The sequence below is a fragment of the Eulemur rufifrons genome, chromosome 29, assembly GCF_041146395.1.
Source record: "Eulemur rufifrons isolate Redbay chromosome 29, OSU_ERuf_1, whole genome shotgun sequence".
In the NCBI taxonomy this organism is placed as follows: Eukaryota; Metazoa; Chordata; class Mammalia; order Primates; family Lemuridae; genus Eulemur; species Eulemur rufifrons.
This window is the reverse complement of record NC_091011.1, coordinates 74,974,860-75,002,842: the sequence shown is the minus strand read 5'-3', so window position 1 is coordinate 75,002,842 and position 27,983 is coordinate 74,974,860. Positions and strand designations below refer to the sequence as shown.

Below are 27,983 nucleotides of genomic sequence, written 5' to 3'. Positions count from 1 at the left end.
CACTGTGGAATGGGTAAATTATTTAATAGATGCATTACCTCGACGTAGCATTGGTGAGATCATGAATCATTAAAAAATATGTATCAAGTACTTTTTTATGCTAATTGTGATATAAAATAATGATGACCAGTCATCAGAGATATATATCAGGAAAACTGCCTTGTTAATAAAAGTTTGATTTAGTTTGGTTATTTGGCTTACATTTATGTTCTTAAAACTATTTTTCATAGAACTACTTAAAAATTCCTTTTCCCAGTTTAATTTTGCTTCTAAGTGACAATGCATTGACATTTATTTTAGTACACATCCTTTAAGAATGATCAGTTATAAAGTGCTGGTGAGGATGGAGAGAACAGGGAACTCATATACTTGGAGGAAATGTAAGTTAGTATAGCCATTATGGAAAACGGCATGGAAGTTTCTCAAAAAATTAAAAATAGAACTACCCTAAGATCCAGCAATCCCACTACTGGGTATTTATCCAAAAAAAAAAAAGCATATCAGAGGGATACCTGTACACCCATGTTTACAGGAGCATTATTCTCAATAGCCAAGATATGGAATATATGGAATCAACCTAAGTTTCCATCAACAGATGAATAAAGAAAATGTATATATATAAAATAGAATACTGTTTAGTTAAAAAAAAAAAAAAGAATGATATCTTATCATTTGCAGCAACATGGATTGAACTGGAGGTCATTATGTACAATGACATAAGCCAGGCACAGAAAGGCAGATATCTCATGTTCTCACTCATAGGTAGGAGCTAACAAGGTTGATCTCAAAGAGGTAGAGAGCAGAATGAATGATAGTTACCAGAGGCTGGGAAGGGTTTGAGGAGAGGGTGAAGAAAGGTTGGTTAATGGAAACAAACATAAAATTCTATAGAAGGAATAAGTCCTAGTGTTCAGTGGCACAGTAGGCTGAATATGTCGGGTTTCCGGGTCTGAAATGTTGGCAACGCTCATGGCTGAAGAATGACCAGAAGCTCCAAAGTCAGACAAGCACGAAAATGAGGTTTATTGAGAAGAGCAAGATACAGGTTTACAGAGTGTGATACATACACCACAGATGACGACCAGGCCCATTGTTGCAGCAAAGGGAGAGCAAAAGGAAGGGCTTGGTTATGGTCGGGGTCCTTTATATTAAGTGCCACCCGATTGGGACCTCCCTTGTGACTCACATGTCACGCTGGAACCACTTTGGGCAGCTGGGAGTTCCATGACCTGAGTCTTATTACGCATACAGGTGTCCCATGAGCCTCTCTGAAAGCCCATTTGTGGGGGTGAACTGCAACAGCACCCACTTTCATCCCTAGGAGACCTGGAATCCCTCACTGTCTACCTAACAACTATAGCTAATAGTAATTTATTGTATATTTCCAAATAGCTAGATTTGAAGTGTCCCAACACAAACAAATGATAAATATTTGAGGTGGTAGATTTCCTAAATAACCTGATTTTATCTTACATATTGTATGCATGTATCAAAATATCACAGGTACCCCATAATATGTACAAATAGTATGTATCAATAAAGAATTTTTTTAAATAAAAGGAATTCATCTTTGACCAAAAACAGAATATAATAATAAGTTGTAGTTCTTGATTGATGTCTTATCTGAGAAGTGGAATGGATTTTTATGTTCTTTTTATCTTGACAATTTCCCTCTATTCATTTTCTAGATTATTCTATGACAAGCCAAATTTAAGATAGTTTTTATACCTTAAGCTGTTATACTTATTTAATAATGCTGATATGAGCTTAGATATAGCTGAGATTTAACCAGCAGAAGGTGGAACTTCTCAGGAAAAGGAAGAGTGACAGTTTTTACACCACCGATTCTTTACAATGAGATCCCTGAAATAAGTGCAGAACTCTACATTTTATTTAAGTTTGCTATTATAAGTCTCCTGTTTCTAAAGTACAGAAATTTTAAGTTCTTACTCAACAGTAGGATTTTTTTGGTTTTTCTTCAGTTACAGTTTCTCTCAAAATGTTACGTAATTTTGTTCAACGAGGATCCTTTCTGCACATGCCCACCTCTCTTGTGCTCTTTCCTGTAAGAATTCAGGAAGTATAAAAACCAACCGGAAAGTATTTACTTCTGGGCTTCTTAGCTCACAATGTTGTCTTGAAGCAGTTTCTTTTTTCATTCTTACCTGAAACAAAATTTAAAAAGGGGGGGGGGGCGGTGAGGGAGTGGCTTCCTAATCTTGTGGGGTTAAATAAAAGAAAGAATGTAGTGAAAGGAAGATGCCTTTTATGCAAGCGTAGAGAACTTGTAGGGATGACTGCAAGTGCCTGAGGGCATTTGGTCCCTATTGGTTTTCACTTCAAATGCAATGGTGCCCACAGATAGCCTGTATTGTTGTCAGTTAAATGGGATCATGAGTGTCTGAAAGGTGTTTGAGAATGAACCGAAAATCATTTTCACAAGTGGATGATTACTTCTGCCACATGTTAACCGAACTCTATCAGAATGGCCCAGATTTTTGAGCCTGCATTAATTGCTCTTTCAACCTTGACTGAGGTTTCTCTTATGAAAGCCCTTTCCAGGACTAACCTACTCTATATATTGATTTTCTTTTTCTTTCTGTATTTTTCCTTGAAAAATGAAGGCTTGTAGAAGAAAAGGCTTTATCATTCAACATGTAGATTGATTGTTGCATTTCTTTGAATAAAAAGCTAGACTCGTAAGTGATCTGCCAAAAGTAATCGTCCTTTTTTTCAAGGACCGAATAGTTCTCATCTTCTGTATACAATTATGTTTTTCAAATATTCATTAGTGATGATTTTTCATCATAAAGTAAAACCATGAACTCTCACAGCATGGACTCAGTGCAAATAAATTGTCATATTCTTTTTTCTATTAGAACTGTACACCACCACTCTAATTGAAACTAAACTATAATATTTAGTAATGTGTTTGGAAAATTTTTGTGTGTTGAAGTATTCTTTCAACAGTCTTCAAGTTAGAAAGGTTTTACAAAGTGCTTTTTTGAAGTGTTTGGAGAAATGAGTTCTTTATTTCATGTTACCATTTTCTCTTTCACATATGACATAGTTAGAGAATATTAGCTGTTTCTTCACTATTACTAGAATGGTATGGGACATATTATAGTTAAAACATTGTGTTACCAAGATGAGTTAAATCGTAATTTTTAAAACCAACCAGAGAATAAGTTCTTAAAATTTCATCAACTTTTGTGATTAGATAATATACAATATTTGTAGAAAAATGACTTGATAGGAAAACTTACTTCTGAGAAGTTCTGGCTTAAGTGAAGACAAATCACAGAATGTTACATGTGAATCTATTTTTTTTAAAACATTCAAAAAGGTAGTGTGTAAAAACAAGCATTTGAAATAGTTTTGTTTTATAAGCATTGCAGCGTTGAGAAGAAAAGTAAATTATCTATTTGAAATTCAACAACAAAAAGCTTAGTAATTATTCTGATTTTTGTTTTGCTTGAAGTTTATTCTTACCAAACTTCACTCAATCTATTGTGAGCCATTTTGTCGGTACCAGAATACATATTGTTAATGATCAGCATCTCTAAAGAAAAGTTTTTATTCCGGCTGTCACAGAACATTCTGATAGATTTCATAAAGACTGTTTCTGTCCATAAATGTAAGCTTGTAGAAGTATCTGTGGTATATCTTCTGGCTGGCTTATTAAGTTAACAGATAACTCTCTTAAGGATTGTGTTGACACAAGAGAGATGGTATAATCTTTAATGTAAGTATTGAGATACTCTAATGACTATATATAACTGTGAATATAGAAGATAAAAAAGTACACTGTTTGCCTTGTTGGTAGTAACTATTTTGACTTAAGGATTGGCTATTTCCTTAAAAAAGCAAACAAAAAAAAAAGCAAATACCAAATTTTAAAAAATTTTTTCTCTTCTCTTTTTTCCTAACAGCATAGGAAATATTAATATCTGTATATATTCTAAATATCCACATCATACTTTAAATATACAATCAAAAATCTAAAGGTTCAGTTTCTCATATCTCTTATATTTGAGGATACAATATGACCTAAGAATAGTTAGAATACAAAAAAAAGTCATAGATGAATGAAATATTGATATACATTTAATTGTTTTTGTGCTTTGTTTCCTAACAATAATTCGTATGTTTCTTTGGAGCAAATAGTATCCTTTATTAGAAATAACCCTAGAAGAGGGATTAATACTTTACCATTACTGCTGTGTTTATACTGATTTATGAAACCAAATGCTTCAAGGCTTCATTCACTTTTACGTGTTAAATCCCAGCTTTGTGTCAGTGCCACTAATTTCTTTCTTACCTAATCCGTAAGAAGAGAAGATTTTGAAGTTAAGCAGGCAGTTTTTTTGTTCAAAGGGAACAACTTTTTAATACCTTGCTTAAGTTGAATGTATTGATGAAAGTAAACACTTTTAAATATTATCTGAACAGTTATTTTTTAAATAATCCAAAATACTCTAATTACATGAGTATTGTGATGCATTGGAAATATTTCAGTGGAAGAAGTATTATATTTAGTGTAAATTAGCACTGGAAATATGGGCTTGTGAAATATGTTATGTACAATAGCATATCTCTTTTGTTCCCATTCAGATAATTCTTGTATCAAATTTAACTTTGGTTAGGGAATTTTTTTTTATAGGGCCATATGCTAATAGAGTGCTGGAGAATGTAGCATGGCCATGAAAACTGCTGGTATTTGTATTCTTTCCTTTTCCATTCATTTCTGATTTAACTAAAATAATTTAACACAGATGAGAAAAAGCCCCACCAATAAAAGGACTGCTTTCCTTTTTAAAATTAGGTGGAAAAAATTCAAAGTGCCCGTTAGAGAATGCTTCTGTCATGCTGTGTGTCCAATGCTTATTTTATTGGATAACCTGATAAATTGTCACAGAAAACCCAGTTAAAGATGTGTTCCCAGTTTGACTGGTATTTGGTAGCTCTGATTTACATTCCCTTAAAAGAAAAACTTTTTTATTTTCATTAATCATACAATCAAGAGGACGTTAGTAATGACTCAGCAGGTTACAAAACATTCAGTGAGAGTTCAGCCACAGAGCAGACCCACTAGCAGATCTGCAGTACACTGGCCAAGATGCTCTCTCTACAGGAAGACAAACACATTTCTTGGATGATATTCTTCTCTGCCTTTATTTGGTAGAATTATATTTTATAAAGTAGTAAAATGTCAATTTGTCCACGATTCAGATGACAATGAAATGTTAAAGCTAGAGGTTTCTTTTAAGACAAGTAAATAGCTATCAAGGATCTGTTTAATTAATGCTATTGCCATGGTATGTCAGATAGTTAGATTTAGTCCTAGCAGCTGGAGCTTTTCCTTTTGCAGCATTATTCAGTTATAATTGATTGTCATAATAATGACCCTGAGATGCTATAGGGTCCTTTGTAAATCATTAAAGACAGATCAAATTATATTTTATGACAATTTGAAGTCAAGTCAATTTATTGTATACAAATTCTTTAAAAATTGCTTATAGATACAGATACTCCGTATACAGAGGAACTCATTTTTCAGTAATTAGGTATATGTAAACATTGTCATAAGTGTAAGGAACAGAATCTATTGCCCAGTGGAATGTAACATCGGATTAAATATAACTCCCATATATTTTTCTGAAATAAAAATCTTTTGGGGCTTAGATATCATAGAACCTAACACTGAATATTAAACACACACGCATGCGGGACAGAACAGTGATTCAACAGCAATGCTAGATGGGTTAGGAGAAAGTGCACTTTGATTTTTATAGATGTTTTCTAATAAATGGATAATCTGATAGTTACCAAATATTCAAATGATTTGGGCTCTTTTTTCCTCATTCCCTCCACACTCCAGCTCTTCCAAAGGTAATGGGACCATCCATCTATACAGAATTTACACTGCTCCAAATTTCAAAATTTGAGAATAGCCTTGAAAACTGGAAAACCCATTTAACCATGAAAGCTTATAGGAGTTCTTTGTCCTTGTAAAGAGATAAAGGCCCTTATTTTTGGTCTTTAGGTATTCAAGTTAGTCATACAAGAAATATGTATTTGTAGAGTCATAATGACCACATCCCCCAAATATTTAATAGCAGCAATTTTTTCTGATCACAGAAGTAGGATGTACTCCAAATCGTTGCTAGTGATAATGGAAAACAGTATAGCCACTTTGGAAAACACTTTGGCAGTTTCTTATAAAGTTGGATATACTCTTTCAATATGACCCAGCAATCCTACTCCTAGATATTTACCAAGGAAAAATGAAAACATAGGCCTACACAAAGACTTGTACAAAAATGTTTATAGTTGCTTTATTGATGATACCCAGAAAAGTAGAAACAACTCATGTCCACTAACTGGTGAGTGGAAAAATACACTGAGGTAAATTCACGCAATGGAATATTCAACAAAAAGGAATGGACTTCTGATACATTCAAGAACATGGATGAATCTCAGAAGCATTCTACTAGATGAAAGAAGTTAAACACAAAGGCTATATACTACATGAGTTTTAATTGTATGACACTCTGGAAAGTGAAAAACTGTAAGGTCAGAAATCAAATTAGTGGTTGCCAGAACTGAATATATGAGGATGGGATTGGTCATAAAAGGGCATAAGGGAACTTTTGGGGAAATGGAAATGTTCTATAAGACAATTGTGGTGGTTACGTGACTGTGTCAACATTGATCAAATTGGGCACCTAAAACAGGTGAATTTTACTTTGTGTAACTATACCAATAAACTTTACTAAAAACAAGAAGGAGACATAGTCAATGTAGAAATTGTAAAAATACAAAAAGGCGTAAAGACTATGAAATTTCATCTTTAATCTCACCAGATAGGTATTAACTACAAGTTTGACATTTTGTTGCATTTTTCTTGATTTTTCCATGCATGTAATATGAGCTTTTGTGACTGCATTTTTTTAATTACAAGAATTTTTCTGTATAATTAGTAATTCTTTTTTGGCATCATTTTTCATAGCAACCTAGTCATTCCTTACTGTTTGACTCTTGTTTTTGAATATTTATTCTTAAACAATATTGATGAACTTTTTTTTCTTTTTCTTCCCTCATTTTTAAAAGCATTTCTAATATCAGGAATCTGCTTTTATACCAATGAATAAGCAACTAGACATTGTACTTGTTACCTGATCCCAGAATTCATCTTTATGGTGAAAATATTCAGATTTTTTGACATTAGATTTAATGTATTCTCATTCCGTATGGTTATCTTTTCCAATGTATTTTATTCATGTCCATTTTTTTGACATAAAAATTTTGTCTGGCTAATATGAAAACTTGAAGAGGGCATAAACTATTTTTTTTTTCTACATGGCATTTATAACATTTCCTTCTGGGCTGTTAATATTTTGTTGAATATTATTTCTTTTTTCTTAGGCAGAGAACCACTAAAACTCTTAAGACCAGTAACTTTCTGGATGTGTTTGGTCGCTTGTCATTTCTGAATGTGTTTGAATAAATTCTTTCTTCTTCAGCCATAGCCTGAAATACCTGAAGGCCAAACATTCAAATGTTTACCTTGGTTCCAGTTCCAAATTCTCTGTTTCATAACATCTTCTACCAATCCCCAAATATAACATGTATGCATCCACCCACCCTTCTGCTTTCTGTATTCAGAGAAACCATGTATCTTCATTCCAAATTTGTTCATGTGTCATTTGAATAATGATACAGATAACTATTCTTCTTTATGCAAGACCTTCACTGTCAGCAAGACTGGCACTGACTGACTTGTGATGTTGATGATTTGCATATCGCTGTTCACTTTCCCTTGTGTATAACCCAGTCTACAAAGTGAGACACTTTGAAAGGGCTGAAAAGCAGGCTGTGGTCCCAGGCAAAGGTTATTCCAAATGTCCCCTGTGGCTCCTAGGCAGCTATTTGGCACACATCTTGCTAGTGCACTTTCATAGAGGGCATCTGTCATGTCCACAGTATCTAGTTCCTGAGGTCACTGCTGTTAACCCTGTAATAGGAGCTTGGATGTGTGCATTTCAGGAGAGGGAAATTACATAGGAAAGACAGCAAGAGAGCAACTAAACACCTATCACTAGAACGATAGAAGAGAAATTAGAGGTTAGAGCAAAGGTTGGGCAAAGGGTTTTAGGAGGACCTTGAGAAGAAACAGTGAACAGGTGAGAACAAGAGCCGTCGACATCTTGGCCAGTTATTAAATGAATTGACATTACATCCACAAGCCCAGATGATAGTATTAAGGGTATCATGAGAGCCAAATAAAAGTTCACCAAACACTTCAGCTAGCTGATGTGTCTGACAAAAAAACATATGATTGATTTGGGCCATTTGGGTGATGCTTGCCAATGCAAGAATTTTATTTTTATTTTGACTTTTAGTAACTCCATGTTTTTTTCTGATTCTGAAAATTTAGAAAACAAAGAATGAAGGAAACTTAAATCTGTCATAATTTTACCACTCAAACATGCTATTATAATATTTTGGAATTTATTTTTTTACAAATTCTAAATCATTAAGTATATGTGTAATTTTGAATCCTGCTCTTTTCATATAACATTATATAGTGAGATATCCTCTGTTACTGATTTTATCAAAAGCATAATTTCAGTGGTAGCATAGTATTTCTTTCTGTAACTGTGCCAGCATTTATTAAATAATTCTCATAGTATTGGGCATTTGAATTGTTATTAGTTTTCAGTAATATAAATAAGACTATTATATGTATGCACATAGTATACATCTTTATGTGCATCTGTTATTATTACCTTAATCAATTCCAGAATAAAAAGGTAGGACTATTTCTACATATTGCCATGTTATCCTACAGAAAGGTGGTCTCATGTTATACTTCCACTGGAAGTGAATAAGAGTGCCTATTTATTTCACCATACCTTAGCCAATATTCCATGTTACTGTTTTTAAAGGAGGCAAACAGTATGTTTGTTTTGTTTTGCAAAAGAGAATTATTTTAATAAGACAGAAACTAAAAATTTAAGCTAAGATTTTAGCTTTAAAAATTATGAGAGAAAGTCTAGTTATCTTAAGCCCCTAAATAAACTGTTAGTCATAATGTTCTTTTTTAATCACTTGGTATTGCATATAAATTGTTAGTTTGACTAGCCTCTGCACTGTTAAACCTTCACTTCAGGAAAGGGGATTATGATAAAATATTGAAAACTCATTCCTTAATTTTAAAATTAGGCTTCTGTTTGTCATATTTTAAATTTCTAACAATATTTTCCACTTTTGTAAGAAGGGTGTGTATAGTTTTATGGTGTAATTATAAAATATTAATAGCTCTCTCCAACAAGCTCACACTTCATTGATTAATGTCTTCTTTTCTCTTTCTGATACTTCAGTGCATCATCTATATCTTCAGTAAGGACAATATTCTCTAATTATTGACTAATCATTTCAATTCACTTTTACTCAGGTCAAAAGCCACGGTTACAACTGTGTTAAACTGTGCATTGCCATCTTTATTATCTGAATTTCATAGTTTAAAATACTTTCAGTAAAGTACTTTCATAAGTCAGGTAAATACCGAAGTGATAGAGCTGGAGCTAGCAAAGACCTTCGAAATAAGCAAATGCATCCTTTCATTTAATAGGTGAGGAAATGGAAACTGCAATTGGTGCAGGCACATCTTGTGGTCACCCAGCTGGACAGTGACCCTTAACCCAGAGTTCTTGACTCTACAGCCAGCGCCTTCTTAGGCCGCACAGCTGGTCATGTGAGAACCGAAGCATTTAGAACCATGCCCTCAATTCATATCCTTTGTCTCTCCTAAGAAGTGTGTGTAAGAATAAAATTCCAACTGATTCTTTGATTATCCTTTCTAACGCCTACTTCACTCAATTTATGGTAAAGACTGACAAATTGATAAGCCACATAAATCAATTCCCTTTCAAGAACCTAGAATAAGCTCAATCATTTTGTAACACAGAAACTGCATGTTGTCTCAGATTCCAAATGAACTAAACTTTGCCTTTAGCAGGCTGGTCTCAAGAATGAATACCTATAGAAGAAATGTGATTACTCAGAACCACAAGATTATTCGTGTAAAATGTTCTTTTGCTTGTTTGTTTTTCTCACCAGGTATCTGTATGCCCTTGGACAGAAGGTTTGGAAAAGATGGAAAAAACGTTACTTCGTTCTTGTTCAGGTTAGTCATTTTTTTCCTATTACATAATCACTCTAAGACAGTGATTCTCAAACTTTTTGTTTATGTGGGCTTTATCTATCAATATTTACTATTTTAGAAATTAAAACTGAGAAATTTCTTCAAATATTTATTTTAAAGTAAAAGTAAATCCATGTAATGGATTTACTTAACACAAATAACATTTTTATGTAAAATAACTATTTTCCAAGCCAAATGATTTAGAGAAATGTGGCATTGTTTTATGCTTTTGCATACCTCTTTACTCTCTGGATTACTAGAAAGAATATAACTCTATTCTTGTGTCAGCTTCTGCATTAATATGCTGCAATATCAGATAAAATGTAGCCTCTGGAAAACTCCACTGTACACTCAAGAGAAAGTGTGAATATTATTATAAAAATAGTTTTGACCTTAGAGACCCTCTGAAAGAATCTTGAAGATGTCTGGGATTCCAGGACTTTACCTTGAGAACTGCTGCATCATTCTGATATTTTATAAATAAAGCATAATACATATTATCACTCATTTTAGTATAAATGTCATATCTGTACTTAATGGTATAGTTAATGCAAATATGCTGACATTTAATACAAATAGGCCATATTTAATAAAATTTGCCATACGTTTTTGGCATATTTAATACCATTAAACCAACAAATCATTTAGTAGCATAGATAAGTTTTTACATCAACTTGACTGTTATATTTGTTTATAATTGGATTCTGAACATAAACAGATTTGGCTGACTTTTTTGGTAAATCATCTATAACCTTTGCTCGTAGAATATACTCATTAAGTTAAATTTACATTAAAGAATAACTTTCTAAGTAAGTCATCCTATTTCACGATGAACCTAAGCTGTTTTGTTCCCAATGGAAATACATGAAAAGAGAATCACCCTTGGAATTCTTAACATAAAACAGTCTGTGAAATCTCATTGATTTCTATCACACATTAAGCAAGCTTAACTGGGCTACATCAGAACGACATGATGAAATGCCAAAGAAGGAAAATTATCATTTGCTGTCTTCCAGAAATACATACAGCCATCTATCAATTGCCGGATAAAATTACTTTATTGATGTCCCATGATGGCATGGTAACTTCATGAAAAGTGTGAAAATTCAGTCAAAAGTAGTTTTATTTACATGACAAACAGCCAGCCTATTTTTTTTCCTGCCTGAAATGTAACCTTATATTATTAGAACTAATATTTGGTCTAATTTAATAAAAGGTGCACATACTCTCTCAATTTTTTGATATGGAGCCCAAGCATTTGCTTTGAGTGAAGGTCACCTGTTTAGAGTTCTGTGTGATCTGTCCTCTAAAATAAACACCCTTACCGCATCTTCTATAGTTTCTAGTTTAGTTTCTTTATATTGGTGCAAGTAAGTATTTAAAAGCATTTCCTAAGCAATTTGAGTGTAGATCTTTCTGGACATTTAAATTTTATTTATATCTTATAAATGTCTCATTCACATCTAATTTGATGAATTTGTGTTAGTGATTTGTCTTTATCAAGTCTTTATAAAGCATTCAACTGATTTCTTTTACAGTTATATCTTATGCATTTATATAGTATCTCAGTTCCGTAACTTCAGTAGCTGATATTATTGGCATAAACTAGTTTGGGAACAAACCTAGCTGACTATTAGAGTTTACCTGGTGGAAATACACATGAGAGAGCCTGGGAATATAACCCAGTAACCACAGATGTTCAACATGTCATTCATATTAGTCACTATGTTTTAAAGAATGTTGTTAGTCTGGAGACCTGATTGACAGTAGGCTAAAATAATTTTTAATATATTGATTTAATATGATAATTAGGCTTTTGTAGATCAGTTTTGAGAGGTCAAATGATCACCTCATGCTTTTGGCCAGGTAAGGTTCAAAGTAATCCTTTGCCCTTTATCTCATTTTCTAGCATATGATCATAAGAATCAAAAGTTAGGAGACAAACATGTATACTTTGATTATTACCCATAAGAGAATTCAGAAATGAAAGAAGAATACTTTGATATTATTTATTGGTATGTCTTTGGGGAAGATTAACCATATCTTTGAGGAACTAAAAGTTCTCTCAATAACAAAAATATGTTTTACATTTTAAAAGGCAAAATCTAACTTAAATCAAAGTAGGCAAACCTATATACTCCATAATTGAAATTTAGGAAAGCACTACCAAACTATAATGAGTTTGGATTTATACTACCTAAGGTATCATCTTAAAATTTGAAGATGTGTTTAAGCATTATATATTTACATACATATATGTACATATATACACATGCACTCACACAGAGAATCCCGTGCCCAAATGTATTGAGATATACGTGCCAGTACTCTGACAATTTTTTGAAGTTTTTAAACACAATTGAATCTTCCACTCAATTCCAGCTGTAATGGGAAGACAAATTGAAGGCACATGCTTCAATATCAAAATGGATATGTATGGGGATTCAATGAGACTGACCCGTTGGGAGGAACTGGGTGGTTTTCATTAGTATTTTTAAAGACAGCTCTTATTCTATCTGCACACAGCTTGTAGGTCCATACCTGCAGGCTACATTATTGAAAGGTGAAGGAATCGTTTTCCTAGGGAGGACAGTAGACCCCTGCTGTGTGTCTGCTGCTGCTGTCAGCGGAATGGTGCTCTGGTGATAATGTGAATCTCATCACCACGTTTGAGTGTGTATTATATGAGTGATATAGCTGGAGATCCAGCCATCAGCTGAAGAATTTGTACTCATAAAAATTGATTGAGAGTCAGGTTTGGCCAGCTGCAAAGTCGTTCAAAGTGAACACTTGTAGAGCCACTGATGAAAAGACTTTTCAGAGACTTTCATATAAACATTTAAATCAGAGCTGAAAAATGGGAAAACAAATTCTTTGTTAATATTGAGTGTTTATTTAGCTTCCAAGTATTTGTTGATATGAGTGTCTGTTTAGCTCCTATGTAAGATGCGGTTTTGTCCTTTTCAGATTCTGATGGTGATATGGTTATATATAGCAATGAATTGATTTTAAGGCTTTCTAAGAGGTTATATTTTTTAATGAAGGTAAATTTTGGTTCAAGCCAAATTGAAAGAACAATGACTTTGAAGACTATGCTTGAAATCTTACCAAAATTAAACTTATATATATATATTTCTTATTTATTTTTCTTGTGCTTGTTCCGTGTTTTAGTATTAGTTTTGGAAGATATAATTAGTATAAAGTACTTATGATTCTTTATTATAGGTCATTACATTAATAATAAACTCATTTAATAGCTTTAAAACTGTGATTTAACCAAACTGAGTTATTCATTCCATATTCTGCCGATGTCTATTTAAATAACACTATGTCCCAGGTATTGCATATTCTGTGGTAAATCTAAAAATTCCTGAAGTACTCGCCTGTTAACATAATTATTGCTATATCTAATATTTATTAAACATTTACTTTGTGGCAGGCATTTATGGAAAGCACTTTCAATACTTTGTGTTATTTACTCCTCAGAATATGTCTATGAGGGTAGGTTTTGTTATCATCCCCATAGACCATCTGTATTATTACAGATAAGAAAATTGGTGTGCAGAAGGGTTGTGGAATTTAGTCAGGATTATGCAGTTTAGTGTGTGGTAGAGTCAAGCAAATCCATTTCTGTCAAACTGTAGAGACTAAGCTCTCCTTTCCTCTGCCATACTGTTATGATTAAATTGACGCACACAACTACGGTTGCTCTGAAGACAAAGAGATATATGAATCATCATTCCAGATCATTAATTTCATGAGGTACAAAACAGTGTTGCCATATTAAAGAAATGGCCAGGCAGTGATGTTATAAAGAGTCTGTGCTCATGAAGACCACTTCCTGTGTGGCATCACTGGAAACTGAAGTAGACATCTATGTTGTTTTGGCCCTGTATCAAAGTGTTCACTACTTGTTGTCGATGTGTCAGAATCATGACTTGAAGTTGCTGCAAACAACAGCAGGCTATCAAGACATAATGTTAATTACATATCAGCTGAGTTGGCACAGGATGTAAACAGTCAGCCACGCCACTGAGTGATCCGTACATGCTGTAAACATGAGAGAAGCACTCTGTTAGTGAGATGCCATCAGGATCTGCTTTAAACGTAAAGTGGCTTCCCCAGCCTGTTGACTTCTGAGGTATTCAGCACACATGGGAATCCACTGCGGCAGACTCCTCCGACATGTTTGAGAATGCCACTCCTGCGTGAAGAACGTGAAGTTCAGTTATGCGGTACAGGTTTAGTCTGGGACATCAGCTGATGTTTGCTTATGGCAATAAGGCAATGCGAGGTAAATAAAGACACTGCCACTAGATCAAGAAAGTCATGAAATGGTAGCTTTATAGCTTTACATTATAAAGTGATTTAAAATTTACCACCCCAGGACATGCAGTTCTTATGGTAGAAAATAAAAGGCCCTCATCAGTGTTCCTCCCAGCACTGCCACCTTATTCTACTCTTCTTTTCAAAAGTAGCCAAGCAGCTAATAAGCTGAGTAATAATGTGGACTTCTATACTTTTATCATTATGTGATACACACACATCCCTGCCTCCCGAATGGAATCATTCCATATATTTTTGTTCTGTGAATTGCTTTGTTCCCCTTTAAAAATATATATCAGAGATATATATTAACTCATAAAAATCTACTTTATTATTTTAAGCAAATGATTGGATTCCATAATACAGATTAACATAATTTATGTAACAATTCCCTTTGTTTGGATGTTTAAGTTTTTTTTTAATCAACAAACAGTGCCTCCATCAATATATGTACAATTCTTGTATATTAATATTCACACATATATGTGGGAGTATTCCTATAGAAATGAAATTGTTGGGCACAGATATTTGTAATATTAGAAAGATTATGAAGCCTTAGATGACCCATGTTGTGTTTAAATATTCACCAAAACTTTGGCTTTTTTTTTTCATTTAAATCACTTTCTTATAGTTAACAAATTCTCTCATTATGTGTTAAGTTGCATGTTATTTTATCTTACATTTATTATTTATCTTTTTTATCCTTTCTATATTTTTATCTTATTTACCTTTTAAATGCACATCTTCAATATGAAATAAAATTGAAAATTCTTTTGGTTATTGGGCTTATTTGGAACAAGATGTCAGTGGAAAATAAATTTTTATTTTAGGCTCCATTTTTAAGATAACTTTTGCTTTATGGTAATTGGGTTTTTCATAGAAAAAAAGATGATAATGGCCATATTAATGTGCCATATGATTTGCCTTTGAACTTTAAAAAACTTAATGCATTTACTCTCTAAAACAGCTCTAAAAATGAATAGATAATTAAAATGAACATTTACCTGTATCTCAAGTGCCAAAATTATAAAAGGAGACAGAGGATATGGAGTTAAAATAGGGCCAGATTTAGTAAGGTGAATCTTGTATGGGTCAGGCAGTGATCCCAATTTGAAAATTACCTTCTTTTACATATATCCTATGTTCCCATAAAAAAAACATTGCTGGCCAGGCATGGTGGCTCACACCTGTAATCCCAGCACTTTGGGAGGCTGGGATGGAAGGATTGCTTGAGGCCAGGAGTTTGAGACCAGCCTGGGCAGCATAGTGAGACCCCATCTCTACAAAAAATTAAAATATTAGCTGGGTGTGATGGCATGTGCCTGTTGTCCCAGCTACTCAGGATGCTGAGGTGGGAGGATTACTTGAGCCCAGGAGTTCAAGGCTGCAGTAAGGTATAATCATGCCACTGCACTCCAGCCTGGGTGACTGAGTGAGACCCTGTCTCTTAAAAAAAACAAACAAAAATTATTGTTATTTTCCTGTTTAGATTACAGGTCAATATCTGATTCCTCTTATTTTGCAGCTTATAGCTACAGGAAAGAACAGAGGACCTATGAATGAGAATTTTGTATTATTAGAACTAAATTAAACTTGTGTGCATTTAATCTTTTCTTAAAATTATTCTACAAAGACTGCATTTCAAAATGCAGAGGTTCGTATGTCTCTTTGTGTATATGTGCGTATACATCTTCATCCATGTGTGTATATATACAGGTATGTATATAAACTCTTCAACACGAATGGTGTGCCTGCTGCATAGTAGAAATTCAGTAAATATTTATTAAATAAATATCTTTCCTTTAATTTAGGTTCCTTCTCAAACCTCTGTATGGAACATAAAATTGACTTATATTTGAACATACTTAAACCAAAACCTAGGTGTCATCTTTGATCCCTCTCTTTTCTTTAACCCCATGTCAATCAGAAAATATTGTTGTTCTGGGTCCAAAACAGGATTCCATTTACATCCAATTCTGTCCATCTTCTCTGCTACCATACTAGTTGAAACACCATCATCTTCACATGGACTCCTACAATGGCAACCTAGGTGTTCTCTCTGCGTCCACTTCTACCCTTTTCCTTATAAACTGTTCTTTCATATTGCCAGAATAATCTATTTGAAACATAATTCACATTATGACAATTTTTGGCTTAAATCCTTCCCACGACTTCCCTTTGCACTTAAACCATGGCCAGAGAAGACCCTACATATTCTGGCCACGAGCTTCCTTTTCCTTTAGTCCTTCTCCCCTCATTAAGCAGCATCTTGACTTACAAGGCTCTGCCCCCGGATGAATTACAGAGCCAAGAGTAGGAGTTTAGCTCCTTCAGGTCACCAACCCTCCCCCTACAAAGGTACCTCGAAGAAATATATAATGTGGGTTTATTTTTTAAGTGTGATTTCTATGCAAATGTGCCTTTTGATTAAGTCCTTTTCTTCTATCCAGATTGTTAGGCTAACCCTGATCCTCTCTATAGAAATTCTGAACATCCTACAGTTTTTATTTTCCCGGTGGCTGGCTCATTCTACCTACCCACTTAGGTATCATTTCAAATGTCACATTTTCGAATGTGCCTTTTCCACCCATCTAATCTAACGTACCCCTCAACTCATTCCCTTTCATATTATTCTGTTTTATATTTTTTAGAGCATTTATCTTCTACTAAAATTATGTTTTTTACTTGTACATTTAATTGTTTTAAGCTCTTTACCCCTTTTAGAATGTATGCTCCCTGAAAATAAGGACCTTATCTTTCTTTCAGTCTATTTTATCTGTGGAATGTTAAACACTGCCTGGTATATAAATAGAAACTGACTAAGTATTTCTTAAATAAATGAATATATGCAAATCACTCAGCCTGATTATTAAAAAAACTGCCTTTCCTTTCTCTAATTTGTACACTGATTGCTGAATCTTTTTTATGCCATTTGGTCACATATATATTCCCCTCAGATCTATCAAGATCTTGAATATATTACATATTCATTTTTCTTCATTAAATTAAGCTCTGGGATTTTTTGAAAAAAAAAAAAAAATAACTCTAACAGCACCTTTGGCCTCTGCCAAGAACATTTCCAGCTAAGGATTGTTAAAGCTTTAATCTTTGCTGAAATTAGATGGTGGCAGTTGCTAAGCTGCCAGCTGTTAACATGATCCCTGCAGTAGGAATATAACATACAAACTTGAATGCTGTGGTCTCTAAAATCTGATAGTTGGCACTTACACATGCTAGGACGCAGACAGGTGTTGAACAGGTTGGCAATTGAGAACAAAATGGGAGGATTTCTGGACCAGATGCAGCTACCTCGTGGTACCAAGCAACTTAAGGTGCTCTATCAAAAGCAGTGATGCCAAAACCTGATCTAATTCTGTCTTCAGATCAAAGTCTGTTTATATCCCCCAATGCTCAACAAATCCATCCTTTATGTAGTTATTAAGAGTGGATTGGGTTAAAGATATTGAATGTTTATCATTGCTACACTTCTACTGAAGGGATTTGCAATTTCAGCATAGTAAATCATATAAGCTTTGTTCGGTAATACACAAGTAAGATTGTAAGCGCAAACAAATACTAGATCAGAATAGGTCAGACCACCTGTTTAACTCCTGGCGTGTGACAATGTGACTGAGAGAAGGCTGCAAGATTGCCTCTAACTGGAGCACACACAGGGAGCAGGACCACCCCCCCCCCATATCTGTAGCTAATCTTTCAGCAGCATATTTTAACTGTTAGTGCCAACTGATGCTGACAGTTCTTTCAGAGTACACCCTTCCCAGATTACTCCTGATCTGGAAGGATTCACCTGAATTTACACTGTGTATTTGATGTAGGTTTGGCCTTGGGAATATGATTTAGTATGACCCTGCAAAAGGGATGGGTGAAAGTAAGAGCTGTTGGGGGTACTAGAGGAATCAAAAGAAGTAGGAAATGTGGCATCGTTTTATGGAAATAGAACCAGGAGTCAGTGAGTTCAAAAGATAGTATTAATAGTTTGTTTCTTCTGAAGCCAATGTATTCCAAAAGCCAAATTATGCTTTTTTTCAGTTGTCTGATGGGTGAGATTTCCTAATTTTTAGTGACAGCTTTGTTAGTCGTTGGTATTTTGTTACTCTCCCATCTGTACTCTTTGTTATAAGTGTACGACCAATTGTCTATGACAGATTCTGGGCCTGTTGGATAGTTTTTGAGATATTAAAATAAACAATATTAAAAGAAGTACAGTCTAACATAAAACGAGTGTTTTAATACTTTGTCATTTAAATGACCGTACCTTTAGAAATGGGATGATTCCTCTAAAGCTGAAGTTTTTTGTGTTTCTTTTTTAATTCCTTTAAAGAGTCTTTAAATTGGTACTTAAAATTTTATATTTTTATCATGTTGAAAATAATTGTATCATTTAAAACTAGCTAGAAATACAACACTTAAAGCATAAAACAACTGGAACTGTACTTCAAGTTATGCAAAGGAAAAAGCAACATTAATGTAAGCATTTTACATTACATGCCTTTTCACAGATAACTTTTAAGCCTAGATCTTAAATGGCAAGGAAGTCTTTAGCATTTTAGGTGGCTTACACATGTCAAGTCCGGATTCTTTAACATGTGACAACATGAATATACCAATAATTTATGTAAAAAGCCAAAGGTATTTGGCTTCCTAATGGCTTCTTTTCCTAATTTGTCTCTGAGTTAGTATTATTTATTCTAGAATGAGAAATTCCTTTTTTATTTATATAAGTTTTAGAGATGTAGGCATGGAGAAACCTGGTTCACTTAAGTAGATGGAAATAAATATTGTCACAGTAGTAACACTGTTTGTCAATTTTTTTTAGAAAAAACTCCTGAACTAGATGGCCCAAATACATAGTGATATATTATAAAAATTATTATTAATATTCTGTCATGTTATAAATAAATTTTTTCCATAATTTTTCTGAAAGCAAAAAAAATGTGAAAATCAACTGATTTTTAAAATAATTTGTTTTGCCTCTAAGTATAGAGAACCATACAACCATGACAGGAAGAATTCCCATTTCAACCTCACTAAGTAAATGCCTGCCAGAAAATGAAAACTGGGTTAGAAACTGTTCCTTTCCATTTACTCTCCTGCTTAAGATTGGAGAGGTGAATTCTTACAGTGCTTTGGTGGCAGACTAAGGGGAATTGATGAGGATTTCTTGTCATTTGGCAAATATCAGACCTCAGAAGATCAGTTTGTTCGAGGATAGACTGGGGGAGCGGTGAGGGAATACAAAATGGAGACTTATGAAGAGATTCTGTCATATTGAAATCAAATATATTGATTCCTCACCACTAACCAGATCTTTCGAAAAGGTAAGAATGTCTTTGTAATATGAGTAATTACCACCTAATTAGTTATTTCCCAAGTTATTGTTTGTTTCTTTATCTTGTTTTTTCCAAATTTCCATAGCATTTTCACGGCTTTCTTATGATTGTGGTCATATCATAGCTATCTGTGTATCCTGAAAGGGTAAGACCTGGTTACTCCTTGGCTCTTACAACTTTACCCATCACATAGTAGATGCTCAAGACCTGCTACTTACATGAGGGAATGAATTTGGCCTCATGCATGTTTCTTGAATGTTTTAAAATTTAAAATCAAATGTGATTTATTATGGCAAGTGGAAGAGGATGCATTTAAGTAATACAAGCTGAGTTACTTGACCTCTCAAGCTATTAGTGTTTGGTTTGTTTTTTTTTTAGCAAAATTTGTATGCGTTTTATACTTTCAAAAATAATACATTTTCAAATTTTGCATAAGAGTATTTGTAAGGATCTTGGAAAGATTTTGTAAGGGTCTTGGAAGAAGGAAGAAGGCTTTACTAGATTGGGAAATAGACAGAAAAGGGGATTTTAAATATGAAGGTGGTATTTTCCTGCTTGGGAGTTCAGGTGAAAAATGAATTAAAGTGGGTGAGTCTTCCTGGCTAGTCTGGAGTCCTTTACTCAGTGGTCACTATATATTGCAGCTAGTCATTGATGGAGATGTTCGCAAGCCATGCAGAGAAGGCAGAATTTCCTGTGCTCTTCATCTCTCTCCCCACTGGTTCCAGATTGTGCATGTGGTGATGTGTTAGGAGACCTTTTTTTAGCAAGATTTTAAGACTCTTCCAAATGAGAAAAGGACATGTGAAACTCATGAATTAGTTGGTCAATATATTTTCTATTTTGTTAATCAGTTATAAAAGTATTACTTTGTAAAGGTCTCCTGAGGTCTAAAAATTATAATTTAATTATTCATAAGACAAATTTGACACAATGTGTTTAGTTTTATATACTAACTCCATCATCATATTTTTTTTCTTTTCTGGCATGTAATGAAAAGGACATGTATAATTTTTATATATAAAAGTTAAACTTACTATTCAGAAACTACATAAAACAAAATTAAAATTGAAGGATTGGCCAAGGGATTCAAATTGGTAGTTTTAGCCCGTCTTAAAAATAATGCTGGGAATTCTTTTTTGGTCCATACCTAGACCAGCCTGAGAAATGCTAGATAAAATAGAAAGCACATCTTTTAAAATGCGTAGCTGAACTGCAGGAAGAAAGGAAAACCTCAGGGACCAAAACCAACCAGAATGGTTAAGCTTGTGATTTGGCATTGTGGCTGCAGTGGAGTATGAGAGCAGTGGGTGTGTTGATGTTGATACATAGGTGGTTCAGATTTTATTGCTCATTCAGAAAAAGAAAACATACCCTGAGGTGTTCTCAAAGTAGGATTATGGGACAGAGATCTCATAAAGAACTTAAAAGAACCAGATCTCAGTGAAATGGTGGACTGGAAAAACATCTGCCCCTTAGGCTAGTAATCTTATGTTTGGGTTTAGGCTCTGAATGTGTAGAAAAATTAACTCTCATAATTTTGTAACTATTAACTTGTACTCAAAGAATGTTAAAGTTCTCTTATATTTTATCGAGTATAAGAGAAATGGGTTGGGCATGGTGGCTCATGCCTATAATCCTAGCACTTTGGGAAGCCAAGGCAGAAGAATCACTTGACGCTAGGAGTTTGAGACTGGCTTGGGCAACATAGTGAGACCCCACCTCTACAAAAAATAGAAAAATAGGCTGGGCATGGTGGCATGTGCCTGTAGTCCCAGCTCCTTGGGAGACTGAGGCAGGGAAATACTAGAGCCTAGGAGTTTGAGGTTTCAGTGAGCTACAATGATGCCACTGAACTCTACCTTGGGCATTAGAATGAGACCCAGTTTAAAAAAAAAAAAAAGAAAACACTTAAGAAAAACCATAAAGAAAAAACAAATTGACTACAAGGGGGAACCACAGTTAAACTGTCATGAAACTTTTCAACATGGGTGCATAAACCTTCTGACAATGGAATAATATCTTCAAAGTGCTGATAGAGTTGCTAGTCTAAAACACTATGTAAGCAACTAAACTATCATGAATAAGGACAAATTAAAGACATATTTTCAAATATGAAAAAAAAACCTGACTCAAAAGGCATTTATTAAAGGAAGAAAGAAATTGAACTCCGAATAATAGAGTGTGATTCAAGAAACAGTGGTCAACAAGAAAATGGGTAAGTACAAGGGCAAATATAAATAAATATTGGCTGTATCAGATCATATATTTTAATAAATAATAATTTCTGTTACTAAATGCTAACATAGTAAATATTACTAAAGTAAAGTAGAAACAATATGATGAGGACCAACTTATCAGGTGGAAGTGGTGATCGATGTAAAGCAAAGTTTCCTGTGTTCAGGAGGAGGAGAGCCCGTTCTACTAAGTGAAGTATCACAAGAATGGAAAAACAAGCAACACATGTACTAATCATCAAATTGGTATTAACTGATCAACACTTAAGTGCACAGATAGTAACATTCATTGGCTGTCGGGCAGGTGGGAGGGGGGAGGAGGGGATGGGTATATTCACACCTAATGGGTGCAGTGAGCACCGTCTGGGGGATAGATCCGCTTGAAGCTCTGACCTGGGTGGGGCAAAGACAATATATGTAATCTAAACATTTGTACCCCTGTAATATGCTGAAATAAAAAAAATAAAAAATAATAACAAAAACAAGATAGGATTTGAGGGATCACTAAAAGAATAGAAACATATAATGTATGGTTTCTACACTATCGGGGAGTAGGGGAGATTTTATTAATGTTTCATAGACACAGGGAATGAGAGAAAAAGAAATATGGAAATAGGGAAAAATAAGATAATAGAAATAAATTCAAATATATCAGCAAGTACAGCAAATATAAATGATCTTTTCTTGCATGCTAACAGACTAGATTTCCAGGGCTTACAAAACCCCAATTACTTATTGTTTATAGAGATGTAAAGTAGAATCCAGAGTAATTGATACTGAAGAGGTTAAAAAAAAATTGCCAGACACATACTAATCATAAGAAAGTTTGTATAGCTTTGTGACTATACAAGATAGACATAAAGGCAAAAAAGCAGTATTAGATTTTTAAAAATTACTAACAATTTACCAGGAAGATAGAGCAGTTCAAGAAAGATATCACAGTCCCAGGCATACATGCCTGATATTATGTATCTTTGAAAAATACAAAGAAACATTTGAGAGAATTGCCTGAAAAATTCACAGATGGATAATCTTTGTGGGAAATTTTAACATACTTCTCAATAATTGATACATCTGAAGAAATATTAGGAAGATACAGAATATTTGACCATACAATTATTAGTAAATTTGATCTATTGGGCATGAATAATCACTGAATTATAATTATAAAAGATGCATAGAACATATAGTAATGCAAACATAGAACGTTAATAAAAACTGGTTATGTTTTAGGCAACAGAGCAAGTCTCAATACTAAGGTTCAGAATCATTTCGATCACAGTGGAATTAATTTAAAACTCAAAAATATAACCACAAATCCACACTTAAAAGCTCACTTCTAAATAGCTAATGTATAAAAAAGAAATCATGAAAATGAGAAATATTTAGAACTGAATAAAAGTGCTGTTTGTAAGATAACTTGTGAGATGAAGCTAATTATGAACTTAAATGCATACATTAAAAATGAATAAAAACTGAAAATGACTAAGCTAAATAGATGAATAAAAAAACTCATTGAAAAAGAGAGATAACCCCCCAAAATTAAGAGATAATAAAGATGGAAGAAATTAAGGAAATAAAAACCAAAAAGCAATAGAGAGGATTATTAAAATGCAAAGATGTTTTTTAAAAGTACTGCAAAGTGAATAAACCTCTGGCAAAACTGATTATGGAAAGAGTATAAGTGACTAAATGATACATTAGAAAATGAACAAAGTATTTGATTAGGAAACTCACAGGAAAGAAAACCTAAGTGAGTAACAAACATAAGGAAAAATTCTCAGCCCTGTTGGTAATAGGAATTATAAACTCAATAGTGAAATACTATTTCCCACCTGTCAAAATTGGCAAAAAATGAAAAGACTCAAAATACCAAGCTTGGCAAAGATGTGTTACATCTGGACCTCTCATATACCACAGATGTTTGTATAAATTATAAAGCAACTTGGCAACATCCTGCGTAGATGAAGCTAAGCATGCCCTACAACCTAGCAATTCCACTCCTTGGTGTAGTCCTAGAGTAGCTCTCACACATGTAGGCAAGAAGACTCGTACGAGATGTCCACTGTGGCATTGTTTTTCAGGACAATAAGTGAAAAAAAAGTGAAGGTAATTACCAGGAGAGTGGCCAAAGTGTGGCAAGTCAAGTAATGGAATACATGCATCAAGATGGTTAATCATCAGAACCGTTGAACTTTTGCAGAAAAACATTGCAGAAGAATATGATCCACTCATAGAAATTTTGAAAACATGCAAAAAATACTTTATTTTATTTATCAGCTTACTTATATGTAATAAAAGTTTTTAAATATTTATGCAAATAATAAACACAAAATACAGCATGGTGGCTATCTCTGAAAAAAGAAAGGAAATGGACTTGGGTAGGTATATATGGGCATCAATTAAATCTATACTTAAAAAAAAACCTTAAGGCATATATATCCATACATATATATGTATGTGTATATTCTCTAAGAAGTTTTTCAATAAAGCTGGACAGTGAGTATTTACATGTTAATATATTGTACTTTATGTTTGAGATATTTCATAATATTTTTAAATAATGCATGATATTGCATAATATTTTTAAATAATGTGTGAAATAGCTTTATGGAAAAATAGTAGGTCTTTAGCTTAAATTATTGTCCTGAAGTAAGAGAATGGTCTTCTTTTTACAACAAATAATAGAAGTGTACTCTTATTGTTTATCACTCTCTCCTCCCTCCCTACCCCTCCCCCCAAAATACACGCGGTCATACCTTTTTACACAAGGAAACTGAAACGTTTAAGTGGTAACAATCAACCCCTTATGGAGGCCACTGGCTTTCATTTATAAGCATTACACATGTGCAACTGAAAAAGTAAATTCATTTACAGTCTGTAAGATGAAAAAAAGAGAAAAGGAAAACTTCATTGTAGCAGGAACCACAAGTGCTACAAGATATTGGCCTCATTTTTCCCCAGTAAGACTTAATGATGTTTTATATTTTTCAGAATAGAAATAGCTTCATTCTTTTTTCTCATTAAAAATGATTTATATTCTTTGGGAAAAAACTCAAAGAACAATAATTTAAAATAACCTATAATTTCACCACCCTATAATAATCACTATAAATATTTTAACATATATTTTTCTATTCATATATTTAATGTATGTAATATATTAATATAATGTTCATCCATAAAATCACGCTCTGTGTCAGGCATGGTGGCTCACACCTGTAATCTCAGCACTTTGAGAGGCCGAGGCGGGAGGATCACTTGTGGACAGAAGTTCGAGACTAGTCTGAACAATAGCAAGACCTTGTCTCTACAAAAATAAAAATAATAATAATAATTAGTTGATCATGGTGGTATATGCCTGTACTGTCAGCTACTTAGGAGTCTGAGGTAGGAGGATCACTTAAACATGGGAATTGGAGGCTGCAGTGAGCTATGATGACACCACTGCACTCTAACCCAGTTAACAGAGTGAGATCCTGTCTCCAAAAGGAAAAAAATAATAACACTCTTCATTTTTTAATTTGCATTTTATATGTTATAGTGTATCTTAGAAATAGTTCCCATGTTAGGAAAAAAAATCTATCTCTCTTTTAATGTCTCATAGTATTATCCTGTATGGTCATACCATAATGTATTTCATGCAAACTGCCTGATTGTTTTTATAGTTTTTGCTTATATGTAACACTGCAGTGAACACATTGTACATGCCTCTTTGAGCATTTTTCTGCTTGTTTCTTTTGGATAAATTCCTAGCAGATTTGCTTTATCAAAGGAAATGTATAATTTAATTAATGGTAAGGCATGTGGTACTGGATCTGTGAGAGTTCTCCAGAGAGGACAGCAGGCTGGAATTCAGGAGTTAATAATGCAATCTTGAAGCAAAATTTCTTCTTTTGCAGGAAACCTCAGTTTTTGCTCTTAAGGCCTTCAGCTAGCTGATTGTATGAAACCCACATATATATTGAGGATAATCCTTTTTACTTAAAGTCAACTGATTATAGATGTTAACCGTATCTATGAAATACTATCACAGCCATACCTAGATTCGTACTGATTAAATAAGTGGATGCTATAGCCTAGCCAAGTTGGCACATAAATCATAAGTACAACACAGTACCTCTTGCCAGATGACCTTCCAGAAAGTCTGCACCAGCTTCCATTCCCACAAGTCTGTAAGAATGTGTATTTCTCTCACATAGTTAGCAACACTATATATTAGCAACTGTTTCATTTTTACTAATCAGTATTGTTTCTAACAGTGTATTATAGTCATGTTAATCTTAAATTTTTAGGGAGTGAGGGATCAAAAATTACCTATCAGGTGCGACATACACTATTCAGGTAGTGGGTACACTAAATGCTCAGACTTCACCACTCTGCAGTCCATCCTTGTAACAAAAAACCACTTGTATCCCCTAAATCTATTGAAATAAATATAATAAACTTGGGTTTTAAATTTGAAATCTGTGCCTTTTACTTTGTAGAAGAGCAGAGTGAGCACCTCCCTTCTAGAAACAGAAAATACATTTCTTCATTTTAGAAGTGACAATGCTGATCTCTACACCTTGCTCACATCACTACGTCAAACCTTTCTTTCTGGTCTGGGGTACAGAAAGTGGTTTTGAAAAAGAAAAATGATGTGAAAATGAAAGAGCCCATTTTTCTACCATGAGTTCTGGGTTTTCCTCATTGATTTTTATATTCTTTATATTTCTAATGTGAGTTCTTTGTTGAATGTATGTTTCACATACATTCTTCTCTTCATCTGTGGCTTTGCTTTTCTTATTTTCTTCATGGTACCTTTAATGAAGAGAATTTCTTAATTTTATTGTAGTCCATGTTATTTTTTTTTTCATAATTAGCTCCTTTTGGGGTCCTCTTGAAGTAATCATTGTCTACCGAAGGGTGTTATTTTTCCTTAGTTTCATTTTACGTTTAAGAATGGAAAAGGGAAATAATTCACATTAACCAAATTATTTTCCGTGGAATCCTGTTTTGTAAGATATTTTGCACTTTAGATATTTATTAATCTTCCAAGACATCCTTTTCTGCTGCAGGGAACAGCATCTCACTCTATTTTGGGGAAGTTGTAAGACCCTGCCTATTTGCTGCATATGTGAGCTGTTGACCCAAACTGAGTTAATGAAACTTTCTCCCCTTAGCCATAGTATTTGGTCCAAATATGGCCTTATCACCCAAGGTGAGATAATCAGGGTAGTAGCTTCAAAGCTGTTGGCAGCTATAGTTCTAGCCAAGTGAGACTTCAGCACGAGAAAATAAAGCCTGTTCCAAAAGAGAAGAAGAATTGAGAGGCGGAGCAGATCTTGGCAGTGTTGTCACTGGCTGCCTAAAACTTACTCCTCCCTGGCACTTCCTGTGGGTTTGGTTACGTCGAAAATAAATTCTCAACTTTTATCGAGATCTTTTTTCACTTTGGTTAAAAATCTTGCAATAAGTATTCTTGAAAACATGGTCCCATAATTATGGAAGTTTGGGACTACTCCTAATCTCAGTTTGGAGATTTATAATCTATGTTAGCATAATAAAGGTCATATGAAACCCTGAAGTAAAAGAAGTTTAGGTTATCTTTATGTAACTTAATGATTTCAAACTTACCATATGATGCTCTGTTAATATCCCATAGAAGCTTGGCCAACAAATAATCGACTTGGGAAATGCTGGATCATGGGCATGGAAGACCTAACAAATGCAAGCTAACAAATGAAAGGTGCTTTGATCCCTGAGCTAGGTTTTGAAAATTTATATGTAAATTATGTTAGATTTTTATTTGAGCAAGGGGTCTTCTGATAAAGAAAAAGCTAAAAGTTAAATTTTACAAATCTATTGTCACCAACC

At 33.8% G+C, this 27,983-nt stretch overlaps 1 protein-coding gene across 14 annotated transcripts in view; it reads left to right on the top strand.

The window, feature by feature from the left end:
• Positions 1–27,983, top strand: part of CADPS2 (calcium dependent secretion activator 2) — a 451,849-nt gene that overhangs the window by 267,725 nt on the left and 156,141 nt on the right. For all 14 annotated transcript variants that reach the window (XM_069462753.1, XM_069462752.1, XM_069462749.1 and 11 more), the window contains exon 9: positions 10,126–10,192. In XM_069462753.1, coding sequence (XP_069318854.1) covers positions 10,126–10,192 — 67 coding nt within the window. The remainder of the gene's footprint in view (positions 1–10,125; positions 10,193–27,983) is intronic.